Source organism: Ahaetulla prasina, chromosome 17, assembly GCF_028640845.1.
Source record: "Ahaetulla prasina isolate Xishuangbanna chromosome 17, ASM2864084v1, whole genome shotgun sequence".
In the NCBI taxonomy this organism is placed as follows: domain Eukaryota; kingdom Metazoa; phylum Chordata; class Lepidosauria; order Squamata; family Colubridae; genus Ahaetulla; species Ahaetulla prasina.
The window spans coordinates 6775761-6800351 of NC_080555.1; the positions used below are offsets into that span (position 1 = coordinate 6775761).

Consider the following 24591-nt stretch of genomic DNA (forward strand, 5'->3'; position numbering starts at 1 on the left):
ACTTCTCTCCTTGCTTGGCCAGGTATCACAATTCAGGGGGGCAAAACCCCACACGGCTGCCGTCAGAAAACCGGTGAAAATCGAATTCCCAGGATCCATTAATGCGGGGGGACAGCGGTTTTCCTGTACGAGGTGAAGCCCAGAGCTCACTGCAACAGGCCAGGTTCTTCCACTGCTTCTATTTCCTTCAGAAATGTTCCTTTTTTAAAACATTTTTTTTTGAGAGCGAGCGAGGCAAAGAACGAGGCACGGGGGAAAAAAAGAAGATTCAAGTCACAGGTTTACTGTGGTGCAAAACTGCTCAGCTTGAGAAAGAGAGAAAGAGAGAGAGAGAGAGAAGCAGCCGCTTCCATTTTTACCAGGGTCATTCGTTCATTAGCTGTTCATTAGCTGTGCAACGACCCACCCCGTTCTCCCTCAGACACCCCCTCCCCATCCCCAGGCTGGCTGCACTGGTGATGGGGGGGGCGAGTGGGAAAGAGAGAGAACAGGACTAAAACTCTTCCAAGGCAAAAGATGATCCAGAGATATCAGGCTGGGCTATATCCCCACCCACCCACCCACCTTACAAAAATAGAAAATTCCCCGTTTCCGCTTGTTCCGCACCTTGCAAAAGGACCGTTTCTTGCTTTTCCTGCGGAAGGGCCAAGCTAAAAACATTACAGGTGTGCAACGCACTCGAGTGCGCACAAAAACACACACTCTCATGTCCAGGCTAGGGGAAGAAAAGGGGGGTGGGAATATATCGAAGGACAAAAACGGTATGCGGGAAAAAAACCCTCGACCCTCGTCAAACGAAAAGAGAAATTCTCAAAGCTCAAAGAAGCGCCTCGGTTTTTTTAAACACCGCCTCTCTCTCTTTCTTTCTCACACTCTCTCCTTCCCCCCCCCCCAAGTGAGATAAGAGACCCTCGGTCTCCAACCCTGGTTTTTCGCCAGGCTGGCGCTCCGTCCGGGTCGACGCAAAGAGATTTGAAACCGCGGGCTAGGCTGGTGCAAAGGGCCAAATCCGCGTGGTCTCTTGTTACGACAGAAGAGGCGGCTAATCATTCCTCCGAAAAGGTGTTCTAGCCAAGGTTAAAACATGGGTTGTTGTCCCCTGCCACGGCAAGTCCTGTAGAAACTGGTCGCTCTCAGCGTCTGGCGGCCCGAGTTAAGACATTCGGGTTTTCTTCTTTGGGCCCCCCGCTGATTTCTGTTGCCACAATGAGGAGGAGGAGGAGGAGGGGAGGGGAGCCTGGGTCTTCTTAAATCCAGTTTTTTTTTCCATTTTATTTGGGGTGTGGGAAAGAGAAGGAGGGGGGGAGAGAAAAAAAAAGTCCATCGGGTCAGGCAAGGGAGCACGGCTCGCTCAATGAGAGGCAGAAGAAGGCAGTTCTAGTTTTTGAAGTCGGCGTCTGCGCAGCTCGGCTGCGTTAGGCTCTTCCGGGGAGGAAAGGTCCCCGTCGTGGGTGGAGGGCTGCGTGGACCCCTCGGCTTTGTCTGGAGACGTATCTGGAAGCACCGAAGAAAGTAAAGAGTAATTCAGCAGGGTTTTTTGGTTTTTTTTTGGCTCTAAGGGGTTTAAAAAAGCGCCTGGTTTTTGCCCTTTTTTTTTTTTTTTTTAGCTGGGTTGCATTTCTTCAAATGACTTTTGAACACCGCAGGAAGTCCTTGGCTTACGACCACAATGGGACTGGAGTTACGGTCCCTACAGTCGTGGTCAACATTGTGGAAAACCTTTTGGGAAAAGTGTATTTTTGAGATTTGAGGGCTAATAACACCACTTTTTTTGGGGGGGGGGGGGGAGTTTCAAGATAATTATATTCCACTGCTGGAATGGCCTGGTATTGAATAGCCCAGACCTTCACCCAATTGAAAAATCTATGGAGCCGACTCAAGAAACATGGTTAGTCAGAAGCGACCCAGCAATAAAAACCCAGTTAATAGAAGCCATCATTCAATCTTGATTTCACATTAGAACAGCTGCAGAACTAAAAGACTCAGTTCACTCCATGGGAAGACGCTGTAAGGCTGTAATTCATGCTAAAGGTTTCCCAACGAAGTATTAACTGACATGGTGATCATTTTTGTCTATCTCGTTTTTTCTATGTGTTTCCCTTTTCTTCTTTATACTGTAACTGTTATGCCAACAGCAAATCCTTCATAAAAGTTACTGCATTACATTCTCGATTTAATTATCTTTCCATCGAGATATAATTTTATGGTACTACAGGTACTCCAAAAAAAAAAAAGTGGTGTTATTAGCTAGTTTGAGAAAATACACTTTTCCCAAAACTTTGGGAAATTTTGGCCCACTACTGTAAATGATGGGGCTGCTGAGCGAGTCATCATGGCACCAGATCTGATTTTACAGCCATTTATACTGTGGTCGTTAAGTGAATCCGGCTCCCCCCACCCCCATTGACACTGGTTGTTGGAAGCCGAATTGGTAGGTCACAAATGGCGATCATGTGACCCCAGGGTGCTTCCACTGTCCTGCAAATGCACGCTGGAATTCTAGGAGTTGAAGTCCACACACTTTAAAAGGCTGCCAAAGGTTGGGAAATGCCGGTCTAGAGGCAGTCCTCGACTTACAACCGTTTTGTTTAGTGACCGTTCGAAGTGACAACGACCGTTCTTCACACTTACGACCGTTGTGGCATCCCCATGGGTCACGTGATCAGTATCAGGACGTCTGGCGACTGGCTCATATTTACAACGGTCGAAGTGTCCCGGTGTGTGTGGGTGTGGGTGTGACGTAATCCCCTTTTGCGACCTTCTGACCAGCAAAGTCAAGGGGGAAACCAGATTCATTTAACGACCGTGTAACTAACTTATCAACTTGCAGTGATTCGCTTGACAGCTGTGGCAAGAAAGGTCATAAAACCCACTTAACAACCGTCTTGCTTAGCAATGGAAATTGGGGGCTCAATGCTGGTCGCAAGTCAAGGACTCCCAGTACTGGGAGCAACGCCGGGGCCTCGAGTCCAGACCCCTCCCTCTTCAAGCCATCCCTCTTCTCACCCACCGCCTGCATGAGGCTCAGGTGAGGTTACCTGGTGAAGAGGTGCTGTCGGCTGGCTGGGAGGTTGAGGTGGTGGCTTCACTGGAATTGGATTCAGGGCTAGTCGGGGTCTCGGGAGGAGCCATCGAAGGGGCCGAAGCACTGGGGGGCGTTGGGGCCGCTCGAGGCATCCTGGACAAAAGAGACAGCAACCCAGTGGGGAGAGGATTTGTAACTATCCAGAATCGCACAAGTGTGATGAGGCAGAATAGGGGTTTAAGGAGGGAGGGAAGGAAGGAAGAAGAAAAGAAAAGAAGCAAGGGAGGGAAGGGAGGGAGGGAGAGAGAGAGAGAGAGAGAGAGAGAAGAAGAGGGAGGGCAGAGGGAGAGGAGGGAAACTCACCCGATCGTTGCCAGCACAGTGAGATACTGGTTGATCTGGAGCATGGCCGCATCCAGGAGGGTGTGGATGTTCTGCAGGCACTGCAGCCGGGCTTCCAAGTGTTGCCGCTCGTGGCCTTCCATGGCCCGCAGCTCCTCCTCCGTCAGCCCTGCAAATCCCGAGGGGGGAACCGGCATCGGAGGGAAGCCTAAAGCAAGGACAGGAGGGGGACACATGGGAGAGGAGGACTCACCCGCCACCCCATCCCCCCAAAAAAAGAACCAGCCCCTCAAGTCCCCAGAGGGCAGCGAAACCGGACGATCGGAAGCCACCAAAGTCATAACCCGTCAACGGAAAACAATCTCCGATCTCTCTCCGCCCACGATCCCACCCCCGGAACGTACCAAAGAGAGGGGGGAACGGCATCCCCATCCAAGGAGGAGGAAAGGGGAAACCCGGCACGGCCCCGGCGGAGGTTGCGGCGTCCGACGTGGCGGCCGAATCCCCAGTAGGCCTGGCGGTGCCTGTTGAGGAAACGCAGCCCTGTTAAAAAGACCTCCCGCTTTGGGTGGCTTCACCAGCGGAAGAGCCGGCTGCGGGGTGTCTCACCTGCCCCTTGGGATCCGGGTGGGGAGGACGCGGACGCGGAGGCACCGTCGGTATTGTTGGGGGGCTGCACGCCCGGCACTGGAGGGAAAGGAGCCATGGGTGGCCACAGAGGGAACATCCCGGGAGGAAACGGCGGTAGGAGGCCTTGAGGGACTGGAGGAAGAGAAGAAGGGCATCAGCGCTGCTTCTAAGACACGGTTGGAGAACAATGGCCCGTTTGTGACTTGTGGACTGCAACTCCCAGAATTCCTGAGCCAGCCACGCTGGCTCAGGAATTCTGGGAGTTGAAGTCCACAAGTCCTTAAAGGGGCCATCGTTCTCCACACCTAAGAGAAGCGGAGTTATCCCAGCCAGCCAAGAATTTCAATCTGGCCATTGTTTAAAATCATCTGATCTGAATCAGGTAATTTTATTATCTTTATTATAGCTTTAGGATTATCTTTGTTATAATAGGAGCCCGATCCCAAGCGTACCTGCGAGATAGTAAAAAGCACAATGTAGGAGAAAAGATGAAGAAGCAGGCTACGGGAGGTGAGTTCTAGTCTCGCGCTAGGCATGAAAGGCACCTGGCTGACTGGGGGCCAATCGCCAGGAGACGGTGAGTTCTAGGTCCACACTAGGCATGGAAGGCGGCTAGGTGACGTTGGGCCAATCGTTAGGGGACAGAGAGTTCTAGTCCCGCCTTAGGCAGGAAAGCCAGCTAGGGGACTTTGGGCCAATCACCAGGAGACAGTGAGTTCTAGTCCCGCCTTAGGCTGGAAAGCCAGCCAGCTAGGGGTCTTTCGGCCAATCACCAGGAGACGGTGAGTTCTAGTTCCACACTAGGCACGGAAGGCGGCTAGGTGATGTTGGGCCAACTGTTAGGGGACAGAGAGTTCTAGTCCCGCCTTAGGCAGGAAAGCCAGCTAGGGGACTTTGGGCCAATCACCAGGAGACGGTGAGTTCTAGTCCCGCCTTAGGCTGGAAAGCCAGCTAGGGGTCTTTGGGCCAATCACCAGGAGACGGTGAGTTCTAGTCCCGCCTTAGGCTGGAAAGCCTGCTAGGTAACTTTGGGCCAATCACCAGGAGACACAGAGTTCTAGTCCCGCCTTAGGCATGAAAGCCAGCTAGGGGTCTTTGGGCCAATCACCAGGAGACACAGAGTTCTAGTCCCGCCTTAGGCTGGGTGACTATAGGCCAATCCCTCTCTCGCACCCCAGCCTACCTCACAGAGTTGTTGGAGGGGACTAACTGGGAAAGGTCGAGAGTTGAAGTCTGTCCTCCCCCCCACCTCTTAAAAGAGGTTAAAGGCGAGAAAGGTTAATTAGCGTAGCAGCTCCCAAAGTGGGACTCACAGTTGGGGGGCTGAGGCATCAAGGGGGCCTGATGGGGGGGCGGATGCTGCCCTCCTTCCGGCTGCTCGGGGGGTGGCTGCGACTGGGTGGGCAGGGAGGCGCGCAGGACGTCCATCCGGCAGGTGGGGCAGGTCTGCTGGCGCTGAAACCAGGATCGGAGGCAGCTGAAGAAGATGAGAAGCCCTTGCAGCTCTAATGGGTGGATTCAAGGCTGCCTTCCAGGTCATTTTCTCTCTCTCTCTCTCTCTCTTCCTCTTTCTATACTTCTGTCTTTCTCTTTTTCTCTCTCTCTCGTTCTATTTCCTTTTCTTTCTCCTTTTCTCTCTCCTCTCTTTCTCCCCCTGCCTATCTCTCCTTTTCTCTCCTCTCATTCTACTTTTCTCACTCGTTCATTTCCTTTTCTTTCTCCTTTTCTCCCTCCTCTCCTTCTCTCTCCCTCCTCCTCCCTATCTCTCCTTTTCTCTTTCCTTCTTTTTCTCTCCTTTTCTCTCCTCTCCTTCTTTCTCTTTTTCTCTCTCTCGTTCTACATCCTTTTTCTCTCCTCTCCTTCTCTCCTCCTCCCCCTCTCTCTCATTTTCTCTCTCCTTCTCTTTTCTCTCCTTTCCTCTAATTCTTCCTCCTTTTCTCGCTCCTCTCCTTCTCTCCCTCCCTCCTCCTCCCTATCTCTCCTTTTCTCTCTCCTTCTCTTTTTCTCTCCTTTTCTCTCCTCACAATCTCTTTCTCACCTTTCCTCTCATTCTTTCTCCTTTTCTCTCTCGTTCTATTTCCTTTTTTCTCTTTTTTCTCTCCTCTCCTTCTGTCCCTCCCTCCCCCTATCTCTCATTTTCTCTCTCCTCCGTCCACCTCTTCGCTCTCTCCTTCTCTCTTTTTCTCTCTTCTCCTTCTTTCTCCTTTTCTCTCTCTCGTTCCATTTCCTTTTTTCTCTCCTTTTCTCTCTCCTCTCCTTCTCTCCCTCCCTATCTCTCATTTTCTCTCTGTCTCCCCTCACTCTCCTCTCTCTCTCTCTCACACACACACACTCCTGCAGACAAATCAAGCTTTCAAGTGCACCCAGATTCACTCGGGGTTTTCTATTAAAAAAACCACACACACACAACTTACCGCCCCCCCCACCACACACACACACCTGGTATGGAATATGTGATTGCATGGCAGACGTTTTGCACCCATCACCATCTCCTCCCGGCAGATGATGCAAACATTGTCCATGGCTTGCAGCTCTTCTGGCGTGGCATCGGGGTACCTGAGGAGAATAAGGCCAGGCACCTAAGTTCCTTCCCTTCTTCCAAGGACAGCCCAAAGCTGACACTGGGAACTCAGCAGCTGTGGTAATCAATCAATCAATCAATCAAGATTTGTTCTTAAGATGGATGGATGGATGGACGGACAGACAGATGACACAGAGAGAGAGAGAGAGAGAGAGAGAGAGAGAGAGAGAGAGAGAGAGATGGATAGATGTATTTGTGTGTGGGGTTCAACTAGGAAGCAAATTAATATTAATTAATGCAAATCTTGCTGCCTGTAGGTCCCAGTGGCGCTTTTTTCAAAAGGTAACTGGACTTCCTTTGTTTTTCCTTGAAGATGTTTCGCTTCTCGTCCAAGAAGCTTCTTCCGTTCTGACTGACCGGTGGAAGACGGAAGGATTTACTGTATTTTTTGGAGTATAAGACAGGAGCCTGTTCCTAATGCACGCATGAGAAGAGCTGCCAGAAGGCAAGAGCAGCTCAAGCAAAAAGGACAATTCAGGAGTAAGGCCGAGAGATGATTGGCCCCTCCCATAAGGCTTAAAACAGACCAGCAAGGGTGTTTGGGCTTTGCCGGAAAACAACATTGGTAGCTTCGTCTTCTGCTTCGTCTACGTCTTTATTTTTGTGACTTCTGAACGTTTGCCAAGAAAGGCCTTTGGCAGTTTGCCTAATTGGACCAAGGTTTGCGATAAGACTGAGGAATTTGTGTTGGGAGGAATTTGTTTTGAGTTGAACAACGCTGGAAATGAAGTAATTCCCAGCTGTTCAAATAAAGTTTTTTTTTTTTCACGGACTGAGTTTCCTACTACCTACTTGGGCCTGGGTCACAACAGTGCTATTGCTATATTCCTTGAACTTCGGACAACCGTGACCTCGATGACCGAGAATCTCCATAAACATTTGCTGCCTATATAGTTAGGCCCTGGGGCTGTTAATGTATACGTAAGGATCTTCCGCTAGGAAACAGATTAAACTCAGTGTAAAAATCTTGCTGCCTGCATAAGGGGACCTTCAACTAGGAAACAGATCAGCCGTTCCTGAAAATACTCACAGCGTGTTCATGTTGCGGATCGCCCGACGAGACATGATCGCATCCGTGACTGCCTTTTTGAACTGCCTAGGATGGAGATAGCAAGAGTTAGTCCTCGGGATGAACAGGCAGGCAAGGCAATCTCGGGGGGAAGTTGGCTTCCCCTTCACCTGCAGAGAGGTGCAGAACTGCAGGTATGCATCCTCCCAATTTTCCTGCACTGGACTCACCTCATTGCCAGGTACATAGGCCGGATGGCGAACAGAGGGAAGGTGTGTACTTTGATCATGATAGTCATAAAGGCCATGTAGAGAAGGACCTTGATGAAACCTGGGGAGGAAAGGATAATAATTCAATCTTTTTTACTTCCAATCTTTTTTACTTTTTTACCCTTTGTCAACGTTCCGACTGACGAACCCAACCAAAGCAAGCACGGTCGAGGCGATCTGACCTCTGAATGCAAAACTTTATTGAGTACCTCATTTCGGCACTGAGGAGGGCGAAACCAGAGCTAGCTAATTCCCACGCAAACCCACATAATTAAAGTGTAGGATTCTCCCTCCCCCTATTAGTGCAGGTCGCGTGGTCCAATTGAGTCTCATTGTATTGTTATGGGAAAAAGTCTTTGGTTTTGGCAAACGCCTGCTGAAGCGTCCTTGGCTCTCATGGTTCCTCTTCTTGATGTCTACATTTCCATCTCACCCTTCCTTCCTCCTGGCTTTGTTGGCAAGCTGAGAAACAATCATGGTTGCAACAGCAAAAGTGCGCTTTGAACTTGTCATCCTTACAATCAAGGTAGAATACAGGTAGCCCTCAACTTACGACCACAATTGAGCTCAACGTTTCTACTGCTTAGCGAGGCACCTGTTAAAGTAAGCTGGGCCTCATTCCGCAACCTTTTCGCCACCGTTATGCACTTATTAAGTGAATCACGTAGTCATTAGACGAATCTGGCTTCCCCTCTTGACTTTGCTTGTTGGAAGCCGGCTAAGCAAGGTAACAAATGGTGATCACATGACCCCGGGACTGTGCAACTGCCGTAAGTACATGCCAGTTGCCAAAGCCCCCGAATTTTGTTCACGTGACCACGGGGACACTGCAAAGATCATTAAGTGTGAAAAATGGTCCTAAGTCACTTTTTAAACTTTGAAACGGTCCTTGAAGGAACGGCTGTACGCCAAGGACAACCTGTAATGCCTCAGGTGCTACTTTCTTGGGATAGATGGGTTGGGTTTGGGGAGGAGGTGGGGGGAGGGGTCTTTGTACTTCATCCCCGGATCTATTTACCCGTGAAGAGTTCGGTATAGAGCATGAAGACGGCCTTGTTGTCCCAGGGGTTATCACTCTGGAGGTCGATGGAGTGCAGCAGGTATTTGATGAAGACGGTCAGCACCATCGTCATGAGAATGGCGTACTGTGAAGAGCCAAGAGGAAAAGGATTACAAACCGGAACTTAGTAGAACAAGACGCGTACAGGCTTGGCTTCCTTCTAACACTGGAATTAAGATCGTAAACCCAATCCAGTTTCACTTAGTGACAGCGTCCCTTAATGACCAAGTTGCCAGGCCCAATTCTGGTCTCTAAATGAGAACATGAGGATCATACTGTTATGACCCAGGCCCAAGTAGGTATTATTAGACGCAATCGATTCAAAAACACATTATTAGAAGAGCTGAGAATTAAACTCATTCTCAGCGTCGTCCAAACTCATTCAAAACAAATTCTTCATAACACAATTCTTCAGTCTTATCACCAACCTTGGTCTAATTAGTGTCAGGCCTGGAAACCATACTAGACTTTAGGGTTCCAGACGCTGCCACATTTTTCCCCTGAGGGGAAGAAGGGGGGCTGAGGGGTATGTTAACATTCTTCAAGCGGTCAAGGTCGGATGGTGTTCACATCTGCAGGAAGAGTGGCAAGAAGATATTCGAATGAACTGGGAGAACGTGGGATCATGTGACCATCAAAGGGGCCGGGGGGTGGGACTCTTGGGGTTTGTATAACTGGGAAAAGAATCCGGAAATTCAGTTTTGGAATTTCACTCATCGTGTGCCAGTTTCCTCATGCTAGTAAAGAACTCTGAAAAAACAATGGCTTCTGAGTTTTTTTATTGCAGAAGAGGTTTTTCTGGAACCCTGACAATTAGGCAAACTGCCAAAGGCTTTTCTGGGCAAAAGTTCAGAAACAGAAGACGCCGACAAGAAATAAATGCAGCAAGACAAGAAACAAGTCTATCAATGTTGTTTTCCGACTGTCAGCCTCAGGCAGAGGCAGATTTTTTTTCTTTTCTTATTTTCCTCCCCAAAAACTAAGGTGGGTCTTATACTCCGGAGCATCTTATACTTTGAAAAATATGGCATACATCCAACTATATTAATTATTACAGGTTTTTACTCACCTCAAAGCCAAAGACCAGCTGGACAGAAGCCCCCCGGGTCAGGATGCTGTGGTATGCGTGGCTGACAAACAGGAAATCTAGGATGGCCAGAAGCACCATGAGAGCTAGGGAAGAAAAGAGGCCATTTTGTCACTGGAAAAGCAGAAAGGAGTGGAGAAAACACACAACACACCAGAGATTCACAACTTCCTAAGGCAGGGGTCTGCAAACTTGGCTCTTTTAAGACTTGTGGACTTCAACTCCCAGCTTTGCTGGCTGAGGAATTCTGGGAGTTGAAGTTCACAAGTCTAAAAAGTTTGCAGACCCCTGTACTAGGGGGCTGCTGCAAATTTGTCTGATTTATTCATGTATTAGATTTATATCACACCTTTCCTTCGGGAGCTCCAGGCAGCGTCCACTGTGTTTTTCTCCTGTCCCTAAAACTACAGGTGGTCCCCGACTTACAACTGGTCACCAAGCAACCATTTGAAGTTACGACGGATGTTGCAAAAGCTACTTACAACCTGGATTCAAAGTTACGACGGCCACATCCCCCCCCTCCTCCATGGTCGCTTTTGGTCGCATTTTCGGCGTTCGGCAACCAGCTCACCTTTGTGGCCGTTTGCAGCATCCCGTGATCGCAACGACCACAATTTTTACAATTCGTTTTGCTGGTTTCCGGTGTTTACTTCCAGTTTCTGGCAAAAAGCGCCCGTACAGTAAAATTGATTCGCTTAATAATTGCAGGGTTTATTGTATAACACCCCTCGCCAAAAAAAAAAAAGTCATAAAATCAGGACCCATCAAGTAAGCGACCTGCTTAAAGGATGATAATTCTGGGCTCAATTATGGTCGTAGGTCAAGGATTCCCTGTTACAGCTAAACTGCCAGAAGGCAAAATGAGGCACAGAAGATCCCTAACAATTTTGAAAATAATAATAATAATGATTAAAAACTGCCAAGAACATCTTACGGCCTTTTGTATGCAAATAACCAAGACAGCTAATTTTGACATGCAAATTACCACCCACAATTAGCCTTCTGGAACTATCTGCCATATTTACAGTCACAGTTCAAACGGGGTTGGCGTCTCTGTTTATTGTCACTTGACCTCATCTGACCTTGGGGGGGAAAAACCCAGCAGAGAAGAACGGCTCCGTCACTCGGCCAGCTACAAGTATTTTTAACAAGGAAGCTGGCCCAGCAGCGACTCGGCTTAGAAAGACATCAAAGGGCCGTTTAGATCCAACCTTTACTCAAATAATAAGAGTTCGAGGGACCTTGGAGATCTTCTAGTCCAACCCCCCTGCTTAGCAGAAAACCCTATACCCATTTCAGGCAAATGGTTGTCCAATCTCTCCTTAAAAGCCCCCAGTATTGGAGCACCCACAACTTCTGGTGGCAAGCTGTTCCACTGGTTAATTGCTCTCACTGTCAGGAAAGTTCTCCTTAGTTCTAGCTTGCTTCTCTCCTTGATGAGTTTCCATCCGTTGCTTCTTGTCCTGCCCTCAGGTGCTTTGGAGAATAGGTCGGCTCTATCTCAACAGTTAACAGAGTTGGAAGGGACCTTGGAGGTCATCTAGTCCAACCCCCTTGCTCACGCAGGAGACCTATACTAGGGATTCGAACCGCCGAACTGCCGACCTTTCTGATCGACAAGCTCAGTGTTTTAGCCACTGAGTCACCTAGACTTCTCTGTGGCAGCCCCTTTGTGGCAACCCTATTGCTAATTTAACGACTGCAGCGATTCACTCAACAAACTGTGCTAAGAAAGGTCACAAAGTGGGTCAAAACTGACTTAACAACCTGCTTAGCAACAGAAATGTTGGGCTCAATTGCGGTCGTAAGTCGAGGACTATCTGTGCAGACTCTGAACAGCTGGCCGTAACTAGATATATAAACGATGAAGCTGTTATGGAACAAACTTCGTGCATAAAAGAAAAGATAAATAAAACCGGAGGAGGGGGAAAAAATAACCCTAAGAGAAACAGAATCACTCTATTCTGGGAAATTATTTTCAGGTAGATTTTATGGCTCGATTCTCAAGAAGCCAAAGTGGGATCCAGTCTCAAGCCACAACCAATCAACTGGAGCGAACGAAAACAAGGCCAAAGGGATCACGGGAGAGTAAAAACAAATGCGATAGAAATTGAATAGAATAAATATAAAAGTTACTTACAGACAATGCGGAAATGGAACAGCCAAGATATGTTGGGACTTCTCTCCATCTAGAACAAACAAACATCAAGTTTAAGGGGCTGGGAAATTCTGGGAGTTGAAGTCCAGGCCTCTGCAACCCAACAAGACAGACACAGACTTTAGAGGATCATTAGAACTGCATTGAGGACCTATATACTGCACGAGTCAAAAAATGGGCTGTGAAAATATTTACGGACCCCTCACATCCTGGACATAAACAGTTTCAACTCCCTATCCTCAAAACAACGCTACAGAGCACTGCACGCCAGAACAACTAGACACAAGGACAGTTTTTTCCCGAACGCCATCACTCTGCTAAACAAATTATTCCCTCAACACTGTCAAACTATTTACTAAACCTGCACTGCTATTAATTTTCTCATCGTTCCCATCACCAATCTCCTTCCACTTATGACTATGACTGTAACTTTGTTGTTTGTATCGATTTATACTGATATTGTTTCTTGATTATTTGTGCCCTATAATTATCACTAAGGGTTATACCTTAAGATTCTTTCTTTTATGTACTCCGAGAGCGTAGGCACCAAGACAAATTCCTTGTATGTCCAGTAACACTTGGCCAATAAACTATTCTATTCTATTCTATTCTATTCTATTCTATTCTATTCTATTCTATTCTATTCTATTCCTATTCTATTCAAGTGGCCAAGGTTGAGAAACAGGCTTTGTTATAGAAATGGCTAGTTTCTATTATTATGAAAAAGTAAAAAATTGAGGGTAGCTCTTAATGCCTTATTTTTACTGCACCAAAGGTGTCGGAAGTCAATGCCTTTGTTTTTTCCCCTTGCTTTCCCTCCACAATCTACTTCCCTTTTTCCTTTCCTAATTTCCCCAATATTTGCTTTTGTGTTTTCTTTGCGTGTCACATTATAAATTAAGAAAAAAAACCTACATGAATAGAGAAACAGGGCTTTAAGACTTTCAGCAGAAGAAAAACCAGTTTTCCCTTGATCCGGTTTAGTGTCTCAATGTTTAGCATCCACAAACATGAATAAAGATCGTACTTACAAAGTCCACCCGGTCTTCAGCCAGCCAATGGAAGCACTTGAGGAAGAGGAGGAGGGTGAAGAGTGCTACAAAACGAGGACTGAAGTCATCCCTGAAGACAGTAAAGGCCAGGCAGGTCTCGGTCACGGCGTACCACGAGCGCTCGAGCAGATGCTGGGTGCAAAAGATGGGATATAAGACGCAGCTAAACCCAAACTGAGGGACGTGGTGGCGCGGTGGCTAATAGGCTGAGCTTGTCAATTGAAAGGTCAGCAGTTCAGCAGTTCGAATCCCTAGTGCTGTGTAACGGGAATGAGCTCCCGTGACTTGTCCCAGCTTCTGCCAACCTAGCAGTTCGAAAGCAGGTAAAAAATGCAAGTAGAAAAAATAGGGACCACCTTTGGTGGGAAGGGAAGAGCGTTCCGTGCGTCTTTGGCATTGAGTCATGCCGGCCACATGACCACGGAGTCGTCTTCGGACAGCGCTGGCTCTTCGGCTTTGAAACTGAGATGACACCGCTCCCTAGAGTCAGGAATGACTGGCACATATGTGCAAGGGGACCATTTACCTTTACCTTAAACCCAAACTGATATCCCCCTGCTTAATACCATTTCTCCAAATTTATATGCCAGGTGGTGCCCTGGAATTTGGAAATCTGTGTGGCTCAGAATGCTGGACTCTTACTGGCCAGCAGCTGGATCATCCAGGATTCTTCTTGTATCCCTAAATACCTACTACAATCTCCTCTCTTCCCCCACCTTTTTCTTACAAGGTTTGTGTATGAATCTGGTTTTTTAAAAAAAAAATAATTGCAGTAAATATAAATGTGAAACACTTTTAATGGCTGTGCTTTTTTTTTTTTTGGTCTTTCTTTCCTTCCAGGTGTCTGTTGAGAAGGGAAGTGAAACCTAAACTGGTTAACAGCTAAATAAATGGTTTTGACAAAGGAAATCCAGCCAAGTGAGAACCCATATGCTGAAGCAGTCACCCCCGCCCCTAGTTTTCTACGATTAAAAGTAGACTATTTGTCATTCTGGCTCCAAAGTGAACAAATGAACTTAAAAACTGGACACCAAGAGATCCTGAATACAGAGAGTCTTCGACTTATGACCAGAGGTGGGTTTCAGCAGGTTCTGATCAGTTCTGGAGAACCGGTAGTGGAAATTTTGAGTAGTAAAAATTCTGACTGGCCCCGCCTCCATCTATTCTTTGCCTCCCGAGTCCCACCTGATCGGGAGGAAATGGGGATTTTGCAGTAACCTCCCCCTGGATTGGAGAGGGAATGGCTATTTTACATTATCCTTCCCCTGCCACGCCCACCAAGCCACGCCCACCAAACCATGCCACTCCCACCAAGCCACACCCACAGAACTAGTAGTAAAAAATTTGAAACCCACCGCTGCTTACGACCACAACTGAGCCCAAACTGTTGCTAAGCGAGACAATTGTGAAGTGAATTTGGCCCAGTTTTATGACTTTTCTTGCCACGGTTCTTAAGTGAATAACTTAAGCTAGTTAAGTGAATCTGGCTTCCCTCTTAGCTTTGCTTGTCAGGGGGGGTCACAAAAGGGGATCCCGTGACCTCCCCCCAAGGACACTGCAACTGTCATGAATATGAGTCAGTTGCCCATGTCTGAAATTTTAATCCCGGGATCATGCAATGGTCGTTAAGTGTGAAAACTGATCTTGTTGCTTTTTTCAGTGTCGTAACTCTGAACGGTCACTAAATGAACTGTTTGAAGTCAAGGACAACCTGCATTCCATCATTCTGCAACTGGATATTTTTCTTTTCTGTTTGACGCCTTCACCACATTTCCAGAGTCAAAATAGTTCCGATCCAAATTAGCTCCAAATTATTGGTGTGTGTTTGCGTTCATTACACCATGCAGAAATTTAGCCGAAGAGAATAAATACTTACCGTATTTTTTGAAGTATAAGACGCATCTTTTTCCCCAAAAAAAAGAGGGTGAGAATCTGGGTGCGTCTTATACTCCGAATGCAGCCCTGCCCAGCTTCTCAAACTGAGATTTCAGAGGCTGAAAAAAGCACCAGAAATGAAGCTTCAGAAAAGAAGCCCCCAAACAGAGCTTCAGAGGCTTTTTTTCTAAAGCTGTTTTGGAGGCTTTCAGAGGCAGAAAAAAGTTTTTTCTGATACAGTTTCAGAGGCAGGAAAAAAAGCAAAAAAAAAGCAAGGCACAGAGCTCACAACCAAGGAACCTGTTGCTAAAATTAATCTCTGGGAACAGTTGATTGGGGGTATTCCAGAGGCCAATCCACCTGCCAATCAGCTGTTTTCTTATTTTCCTCCCCAAAAACTAAGGTGCGTCTTATACTCCGAAAAATACAGTAAATTTGTACAATCTTTTTGAAGTTCATAAGCAAAAATTCATGATTTGGGGGGAACAGAGAGAGCGATGTCTCAATAACTGGGGGCGCCGAGCTTCAAATAGATGCTTCTTTGCAAAGTTTGCTAAAGGCCATTTATGCGTGTCCTCCTCTCACCGAAACTAACGCTTCCATGCCCGGACAAAAACTCACCTCCATTTCTGCCGCTCGGAGTTGTCCGAAAAACACTTTGCCCATGAATTTGCCTAGCAGGAACACCAAGACAAAAGCCTGAATGTACAGGACCTGGCATCACAAAAGGGGGGGGAAAAAACACACACACAAAAATCCTGTGGTTTAGATAACCATCTGTAAAGAGTAATAAAATTTGCAAAGGATTCTGTATGGTTTAACCCTTCTCTTCTTTCTGGTCACAGAAAAAGTTCCTTTCTCTAGTTAGTGAGATGAAATTTCTTAACAGGATACAATTTTATTGGTACCCTGCTTTTATTATTTTCCCAAATAACTCAAGGCGACGCACATATCCCACATACTTTCTTCCTCCTATTATACCCACAAAAACCAGCCTCCTTCTGAAGTGGGTAAAATGAGGACCCAGATTGTTGGGGGCAAGAGGCTGACTCTGTAAACCACTTAGAGAGGCTGTGAAGCACTGTGAAGCGGGATATAAGTCTAAGTGCTATTACTATCCTTCCTTCCTTCCCTCCGTCCTTCTTTCCTCCCGCCCTCCCTTGTGGTTAGAATGCAGCATTGCAGGGTAACTCAACTGCCAGGAGTTCGATCCTGACCAGCTCAAGGTTGACTCAGCCTTCTGTCCTTCCGAGGTGGGTAAAATGAGGACCCAGATTGTTGGGGGCAAGAGGCTGACTCTGTAAAGCACTTAGAGAGGGCCACAGCTCGTGAGAATTTTCCTCCCTTTTTTCGAGACCTCTCCACTGCTCACTTCCCCATCTCCCAAATACCAGCAAATCCTCCCCCCGCCCGTTACAACGGCAGCCGAAAGCAAGCAAGCATCATAGAGGCTGACAGTGCTATTGCTACCCCCAGGATCAGCTGGGAAGGGGCAGACTCACCGCCATGCTGGGACTCGACTTGGTAAGGTACACCACAGTGGGGTAGAACTGGTGCTTCAGGTAGTAGGCGTGAGCTATCACCGCGGAGGTTAAGGCCAGGCTGGCAGCCATCATGATGGCGGTCCGGAACATCGCCCCAACGTCCGGCACACTGCAAGGAAGAGACAGGAGGTAAATGACGGACACGCCTGAATTGGCACTCGCTGCGGCGAGTGAAAAATAAAAACAGAGCCGGCTGCTGGATTTGCATGGCCACGTCTCAGTGCACACGGGCTGCTATTCTCAACCTCTGATGGACGGCGCCGTTATTGTACAAGCATGTCTTCCTGGGACATTTATGTGCTCCAGTGTTCCTCGCCTATGGAAAACGAGGGTCTGTCGTGGCAACCTGCCCCAAACCTGTTTCTCCTCGTATCCTATCAACTGCAGAGGTGGCTGTCAGAACATTTTTTTTCCTGGGTTAACCACTTCTGTGGCTATTATTGCAAGTGCTGGAATTTACTAAAACTGCAGCTATAACAAAAGCCAAACTCTGAGAAACAAGCAGGGTTTAAATTAAATTAAAGCAGACTCTTTCTTTAACTGACAAGACTGATTTTACTACCAACAGCTATGGGGAGGGGGGGAAATGCTCCTGTTCAAATCCCTGAATCTTAAACCTTGCTCATAAAATTCAGTAAAATACGACCTACATGTTCCTGAAGTTTATCTTAAAAATTATAGAAACAGCCATGGGAAAAAACGCTACCGGTTAAAAACCCTGAAGCCTGAATCTTGCTCATAACAATAAGTATTACCTACATATTTCAACATTTATCTTAAAAGCTACAGAAACTTAAGTCAAACAGGGATACTAAATATGACTAGCAGTGCTGAAATCTGAACCGGTTTACTACTGGTTTGATGGTTGCGCATGTGCGCCAAACACGCACACATGCGCAGCATGCACAAAATGCAAGGTGCGCGCACATAGTGCACGCCAAAAGGAGGCATGGGGTAAGTAGAACAGCACGCGGGGGGGGAATCAGCTGTGGCGCACGATCTTCAGAGCCTTTTTTTCTACCATTTAAAAGCATTTTTTACAACCTATTCGGCTGAATAGGTTGTAAAAAAAATGCTTTTAAAAGGTTAAAAAGAGTCTCCGACGATCACAGCTGTGGTGCACGATCCTCAGAGCCTTTTTTTACTTTTAAAAGCATCTATCTATCTATCTATCTATCTATCTATCTATCTATCTATCTATCTATCATCTATCTACCTATCATCCATCATCTATCTATCTATCTATCTATCTATCTATCTATCTATCTATCTATCTATCTATCTATCTATCTATCTATCTATCTATCATCTACCTATCATCTATCTACCTATCATCCATCCATCTACCTACCTACCTACCTATCATATAACTATCTATCATCTATCTATCTATCTATCAGGTTTGTGCGTCTCATCTGGTCTATCTAACCAATTTTGTTATATACATGATGTACAATGACAATAAAGGCTATACTACTATATCTCAAAGAGCTTACAAGAAACTCAGCAGCTAAAAGACAGAACCTGTGGTATTCTACTTCCCGAAGGAGTGACAAGGTGTATCTAGAGAGGTTGGTTGCTTAGACAGAACTTCTACAGCAACCTTGAGTTTCCGCCAAAAACCCAACCAGATAAAGCCCTGCTGAGAAACGTTCACAGCAAACATGCGAGAGAGATTATGTGTCTTAACACAAGTTAGCCAAGCTGTACGTGGCAATTAAAAGCTTACAGATGAAGCAACCTATTCCAAATCCAAGAGTTGACATTCCAGGGATGAGGTGAGGCACACACCTGTTAAGAAGTTTCTTTGAAAGAAAATTCATATGATTGGAGATTCAGCAAGTCGTCCCCGCCTCCCACCACATCAGCTTCCCAAAATTCACCATCAAATATAGGCAAAAATTATCTTTGGTTAAAACTCTGGATTTGTTTTATAAACCCACCAGACAATTGCGGGCTCGCGATTCACAGCTGTGGGATTTTGGGGAACTGGAAGTCCATGCCTCTTAAAGCTGCTGAGAAACGCTACACTAGACTGAGACGTGGGATATCCTGGTTTCCTACTTTCCAACGGGTCGTAAAAAAGATACGGTGGATTCGCAGGTCTCTGCACAAGCTTTGTGACTTGTGTCGACCCGGGAACAAGAAGAAAAAGATAAAATACAAGCGTCAAACCAGCAGAGAATAATGAGCTGTAACGTGAAACTCCAAAATATATATATATATCTCAAGAGTTCACACTGGGAACTGCAGGAAGAAGCAATGAAGCATCTATGTGTGTTATTCTTGAAATAGCTACGCTTAATGCTGGGGAATGTGCTTGAGCTACACATACACACACACACAGGGCCCCTATAAATAAGCGTAACCAGTTTCATTCGGGGAGAAGTATACTGTCTATTTTTAAGAGAGGCACGGTTATCGTCCCTTCAACGTGCAGCACGCAAAAGAGCACCCCGACTTACAACCTTTCGTTTAGGGACTGTTCAAAGATACAACGGCACTGACAAAGGGGACTTAAGGACCGTTTTTCACACTCATGACCGTTGTAGCATCCCTGTGGACACCCACATACAGATGTTTGGCAGTGTCCCCTTTTTGCGACCTTCTGACAAACAACGTCAATAGGGGAAGCCAAACACACTTAGCAACCATGTTACTAATTTAACAACCGCAGGGATTCGCTTATTGACGGCGGCAAGAAAGGTCGTAAAATGGGTCAAAACTCACTTAACAGCTGTCTCGCTTAGCAGCAGAAATGTTGGGTTCCTATGTGGTCCTAACTCGAGGACTACCTGTAACTAGCACAACTTGTGACCTTTGAATAAAAGAAGAAAGCACAGAAAAATGCTTTTAAAAGGTTAAAAAGAGTCTCCGACGATCACAGCTGTGGTGCACAATCCTCAGAGCCTTTTTTTACTTTTAAAAGCATCTATCTATCTAGCTATCATCTATCTATCTATCATCCATCCATTTATCTATCATCTATCTACCTATCATCCATCCATCCATCCATCCATCCATCCATCCATCCATCCATCTATCTATCTATCATCTACCTATCATCTATCTACCTATCATCCATCCATCTACCTACCTACCTACCTATCATATAACTATCTATCATCTATCTATCTATCTATCAGGTTTGTGCGTCTCATCTGGTCTATCTAACCAATTTTGTTATATACATGATGTACAATGACAATAAAGGCTATACTACTATATCTCAAAGAGCTTACAAGAAACTCAGCAGCTAAAAGACAGAACCTGTGGTATTCTACTTCCCGAAGGAGTGACAAGGTGTATCTAGAGAGGTTGGTTGCTTAGACAGAACTTCTACAGCAACCTTGAGTTTCCCCCAAAAACCCAACCAGATAAAGCCCTGCCCAGAAACGTTCACAGCAAACATGTGAGAGAGATTATGTGTCTTAACACAAGTTAGCCAAGCTGTACGTGGCAATTAAAAGCTTACAGATGAAGCAACCTATTCCAAATCCAAGAGTTGACATTCCAGGGATGAGGTGAGGCACACACCTGTTAAGAAGTTTCTTTGCACAAGAGCTCAGAAAATTCATATGATTGGAGATTCAGCAAGTCGTCCCCGTCTCCCACATCAGCCTCCCAAAATTTGCCATCAAACACAGGCAAAAATATCTTTGGTTAAAACTCTGGATTTGTTTTATAAACCCACCAGACAATTGCGGGCTCGCGATTCACAGCTGTGGGATTTTGGGGAACTGGAAGTCCATGCCTCTTAAAGCTGCTGAGAAACGCTACACTAGACTGAGACGTGGGACATCCTGGTTTCCTACTTTCCAACGGGTCGTAAAAAAGATACGGTGGATTCGCAGGTCTCTGCACAAGCTTTGTGACTTGTGTCGACCCAGGAACAAGAAGAAAAAGATAAAATACAAGCGTCAAACCAGCAGAGAATAATGAGCTGTAACGTGAAACTCCACAATATATATATATATATCTCAAGAGTTCACACTGGGAACTGCAGGAAGAAGCAATGAGAGCATCTATGTGTGTTATTCTTGAAATAGCTACGCTTAATGCTGGGGAATGTGCTTGAGCTACACATACACACACACACACAGGGCCCCTATAAATAAGCGTAACCAGTTTCATTCGGGGAGAAGTATACTGTCTATTTTTAAGAGAGGCACGGTTATCGTCCCTTCAACGTGCAGCACCGCAAAAGAGCACCCCGACTTACAACCTTTCGTTTAGGGACTGTTCAAAGATACAACGGCACTGACAAAGGGGACTTAAGGACCGTTTTTCACACTCACGACCGTTGTAGCATCCCTGTGGACACCCACATACAGATGTTTGGCAGTGTCCCCTTTTTGCGACCTTCTGACAAACAACGTCAATAGGGGAAGCCAAACACACTTAGCAACCATGTTACTAATTTAACAACCGCAGGGATTCGCTTATTGACGGCGGCAAGAAAGGTCGTAAAATGGGGCAAAACTCACTTAACAGCTGTCTCGCTTAGCAGCAGAAATGTTGGGTTCCTATGTGGTCCTAACTCGAGGACTACCTGTAACTAGCACAACTCGTGACCTTTGAATAAAAGAAGAAAGCACAGAAAAATGCCTGGAGGTGTTTTTTTCCTATAGGAAAAATAAACCCTCCAAACTTTCTTATCAACCCAAAATGCAGGATAGGATTCTGGATCACGCCCACAATTCTCATCCTTATTTTTAGGATGCCTTTTACATCCTGAGCCAACTTTCAGGTATTTATTTATTTTCCCACTTTTATTATTTTTAAAAATAAATCAAGATGACGCACATGTCTAATACTCCTCCTTTTTACCACCACAACAACCCTGTGAGGTGGCTTGGGCTGAAGATTGTGTGACTGGTCCAAAGTCACCCAGGGTGGCTTTCATGGCTAAGATGGAACTAGAACTCCCCGTCTCCTGGTGACTGGCCCAAAGTCACCCGAGCCAGTTCTCGTGTTTAAGGCGGGACTAGAACTCCCCGTCTCCCGGTGATTGGACAAAGCCACTCAGCCAGCTTCCATGCCTATTATAACTATAAATATTTACATTTATCAAAGATCTTACAAACCTGGCTATGTAATCTGTAGCGACTGGTACCTTAGCATGTTTATGTTTATTTAAAATTGTTCGATAGCATATTATAAGAGACATTGAATGCTTAGAAAGGTAGACAGGCTAAAGTTAAGTTCAATAAATCTTAATTTCCGGGCCAAAAAACAAGCTTCTATGTATCAAGGAAGCAGACTACGGCAATTTTAAACTCCTGTTAACTGTTTTTATTTGTTCTTGATATATTTGATGTATAAGATAGATCTATGTTATGTTCTATTAGTAACATATGGCAATCTTGAGTCGCTTCATTACTATGTTTTTTAAAAAGGGATCAATATTAATCACTGTCAGATTGGAACTAGGAGCTGAGAGATCTACCTGCTTTCACGCCCACCAATAACAACACTGATTTATTTAACCCACTCTGGACATACGATTTACAGAATCACATGACATATGGGAATGATGAACGTGGTTTACAGACAATGTCAGAATCTGTACAGGGGCTTTTGAACACAGAAGGAAGAAAAATATGTTGCAACAGTATTAAACTGTCGCTCTAATTTCTTTGGGGTGCTTAGTGTTAACGTATTTCTAGTCAGTTTTTCCAGTTAAAAAAAATAGGTACGGTCAAAAGCAAGGATAAAGCCATGCACCAACCCAACACCATTCAGAAAGGATCAACGTATTACAAGTAGTCCTCGACTTACAACAGTTCATTTAGTGACCGTTCGAAGTTACAGCCGCTCTGAAAAAAAGTGACTTATGACTGTTTTTCACTTTTATGACCACTGCAGCATCCCTAAGGTCATGTGATCAAAATTCAGATGCTTGGCAACTGGTTATATATTTATGACAGTTTCAGTATCCTAGGGTTATGTGACACACACATCCCCCCCCAGTGTAACTGATTGGCTGGCATTTATTTCCTACCTAGAAATAGTACCTAGGAATGGGGGCTTATCTGGATGGATGGCACTTCTTAGCTATAGAAATGGCTGGCTGGCACTTCCTTAGCTGCAGAAATGGTCCCTAGGAATGAGGACATATGTGACTGGCTGGCACTTCCTAGCTAGAAATGGTACCTAAGAATGGGGGCGTACCTGTCTGGCTGGCACTTCCTAGCTGCAGAAATGGTACCTAGGAATGGGGGCTTATCTCGCTGGTTGCCAATTCCTAGCTATAGAAGTGGTATCTAGGGATGGGGGCTTATCTCACTGGTTGGCACTTCCTAGCTATAGAAATGGCTGGCTGGCACTTCCTTAGCTGCAGAAATGGTCCCTAGGAATGAGGACATATGTGACTGGCTGGCACTTCCTAGCTGCAGAAATGGTACCTAGGAATGGGGGCGTACCTGTCTGGCTGGCACTTCCTAGCTGCAGAAATGGTACCTAGGAATGGGGGCATACCTGGCTGGCTGGCACTTCCTAGCTGCAGAAATGATACCTAGGAATGGGGGCGTACCTGACTGGCTGGCCCTTCCTAGCTGCAGAAATGGTACCTAGGAATGGGGGCTTATCTCGCTGGTTGCCAATTCCTAGCTATAGAAGTGGTATCTAGGGATGGGGGCTTATCTCACTGGTTGGCACTTCCTAGCTATAGAAATGACTGGCTGGCACTTCCTTAGCTGCAGAAACGGTCCCTAGGAATGAGGACATATGTGACTGGCTGGCACTTTCTAGCTGCAGAAATGGTATCTAGGAATGGGGGCGTACCTGACTGGCTGGCACTTCCTAGCTATAGAAATGGCTGGCTGGCACTTCCTTAGCTGCAGAAATGGTCCCTAGGAATGAGGACATATGTGACTGGCTGGCACTTCCTAGCTCCAGATTAAAAAGGCTGCTCATAAGAGGCAGTGTGAAGATTATTACCCACCCATTATTACCTGTCTCAATTACTACCTACTCATAGGTTGGGAGGGGGTTCATAAGAGGGGAAGACAGCTGAAACCTCGCCCCCCACAGCCATGACAGTCGCCTCGGAGGGTCCTCAGTGGCGGCCAGAGCCAGGCCCGCCTCCCCTTCCCCGCTGACAAACCCGGCCCCCGACTCACCCAGCCTCGGAAGACTCAGCGCCCCCTCAGCCTGAACCACCAACTCTTCTCCTCTGCCCAACCGGAAGTCCCGACGCTCAGAAGACACCTCACTTCCGCCCGGGACGTACCAAGTGTATGGGTCGACCCCTTTAAAAAAAAATTTGTTCTCTTTCTCTCCCGCTTCTTTTCTTTCTTCTTTGGATTGTCCTGGAAGCGTCTCGGAAGGATGGTTTCTAACAAAATCCTTTTGAACTCCTTCCAGGTCCTTGGCTTTCTCTTCGGCTTTTCCACCCCTCTCTAGAGCTTGCTAATGGTACGGCCCATACTGTGTTGTCCTCCCGAACTGGACCAGAGGGAAGAAGAAAAAAAAGAGGGTCCCGTGGCTCCCGCTGATTGGCCTAAAGTCTGGCCTCTCCTCCAATGGGAAAATGGTTGGCGAGTTAGGGCGATCGGGACGGAATAACTGTTGCTAGGCGAAGAAAGACGGGCTGGGAAGATAGCAAGGGAAGGCTTGGGGGTTCTGGGTTCGAATTCGATCGTCTGCTGGGGCAGAGACGTTACTATGGAGGGAAGCGAGCCCAGTTACAAAAAAATAATAATGCAACTTTCTGCACTGATTTCCATCTTCATCGCTGTGTTTATATCCATTATAGAACACAGAAGCATCAAGGCTGGAAGGGACCTCAGAGATCTTCTAGTCCAACCCCAAATGCTCAAGGCAGGAGGAGACCTTATCCAATCCCTCAGTCAAATAGTTGTCCTGTTTCTGAAAACCTCCAGCGATGGGAGCATCCACAACGACACAGCAACATTTACTGAAATAAATAAATGCGATGCATTTAATAAATAAAAC

At 46.3% G+C, this 24591-nt stretch overlaps 1 protein-coding gene across 1 annotated transcript; it reads right to left on the minus strand.

Moving 5' to 3' along the window:
• Positions 1-262: 262 nt before the first annotated feature.
• Positions 263-23851, minus strand: SYVN1 (synoviolin 1). The gene is made up of 16 exons (XM_058160678.1): positions 23757-23851; positions 16591-16741; positions 15710-15802; positions 13193-13345; positions 12144-12192; positions 9986-10089; positions 8875-9001; positions 7818-7917; positions 7609-7674; positions 6437-6553; positions 5311-5474; positions 3977-4129; positions 3772-3891; positions 3389-3575; positions 3039-3178; positions 263-1494 (listed from the first exon to the last, which is right to left on the minus strand). The coding sequence occupies exons 2-16, from the start codon at positions 16720-16722 to the stop codon at positions 1352-1354; spliced, it is 1848 nt and encodes a 615-aa protein (XP_058016661.1). The 5' UTR covers positions 16723-16741; positions 23757-23851; the 3' UTR covers positions 263-1351.
• Between the last annotated feature and the right edge of the window lie 740 nt (positions 23852-24591).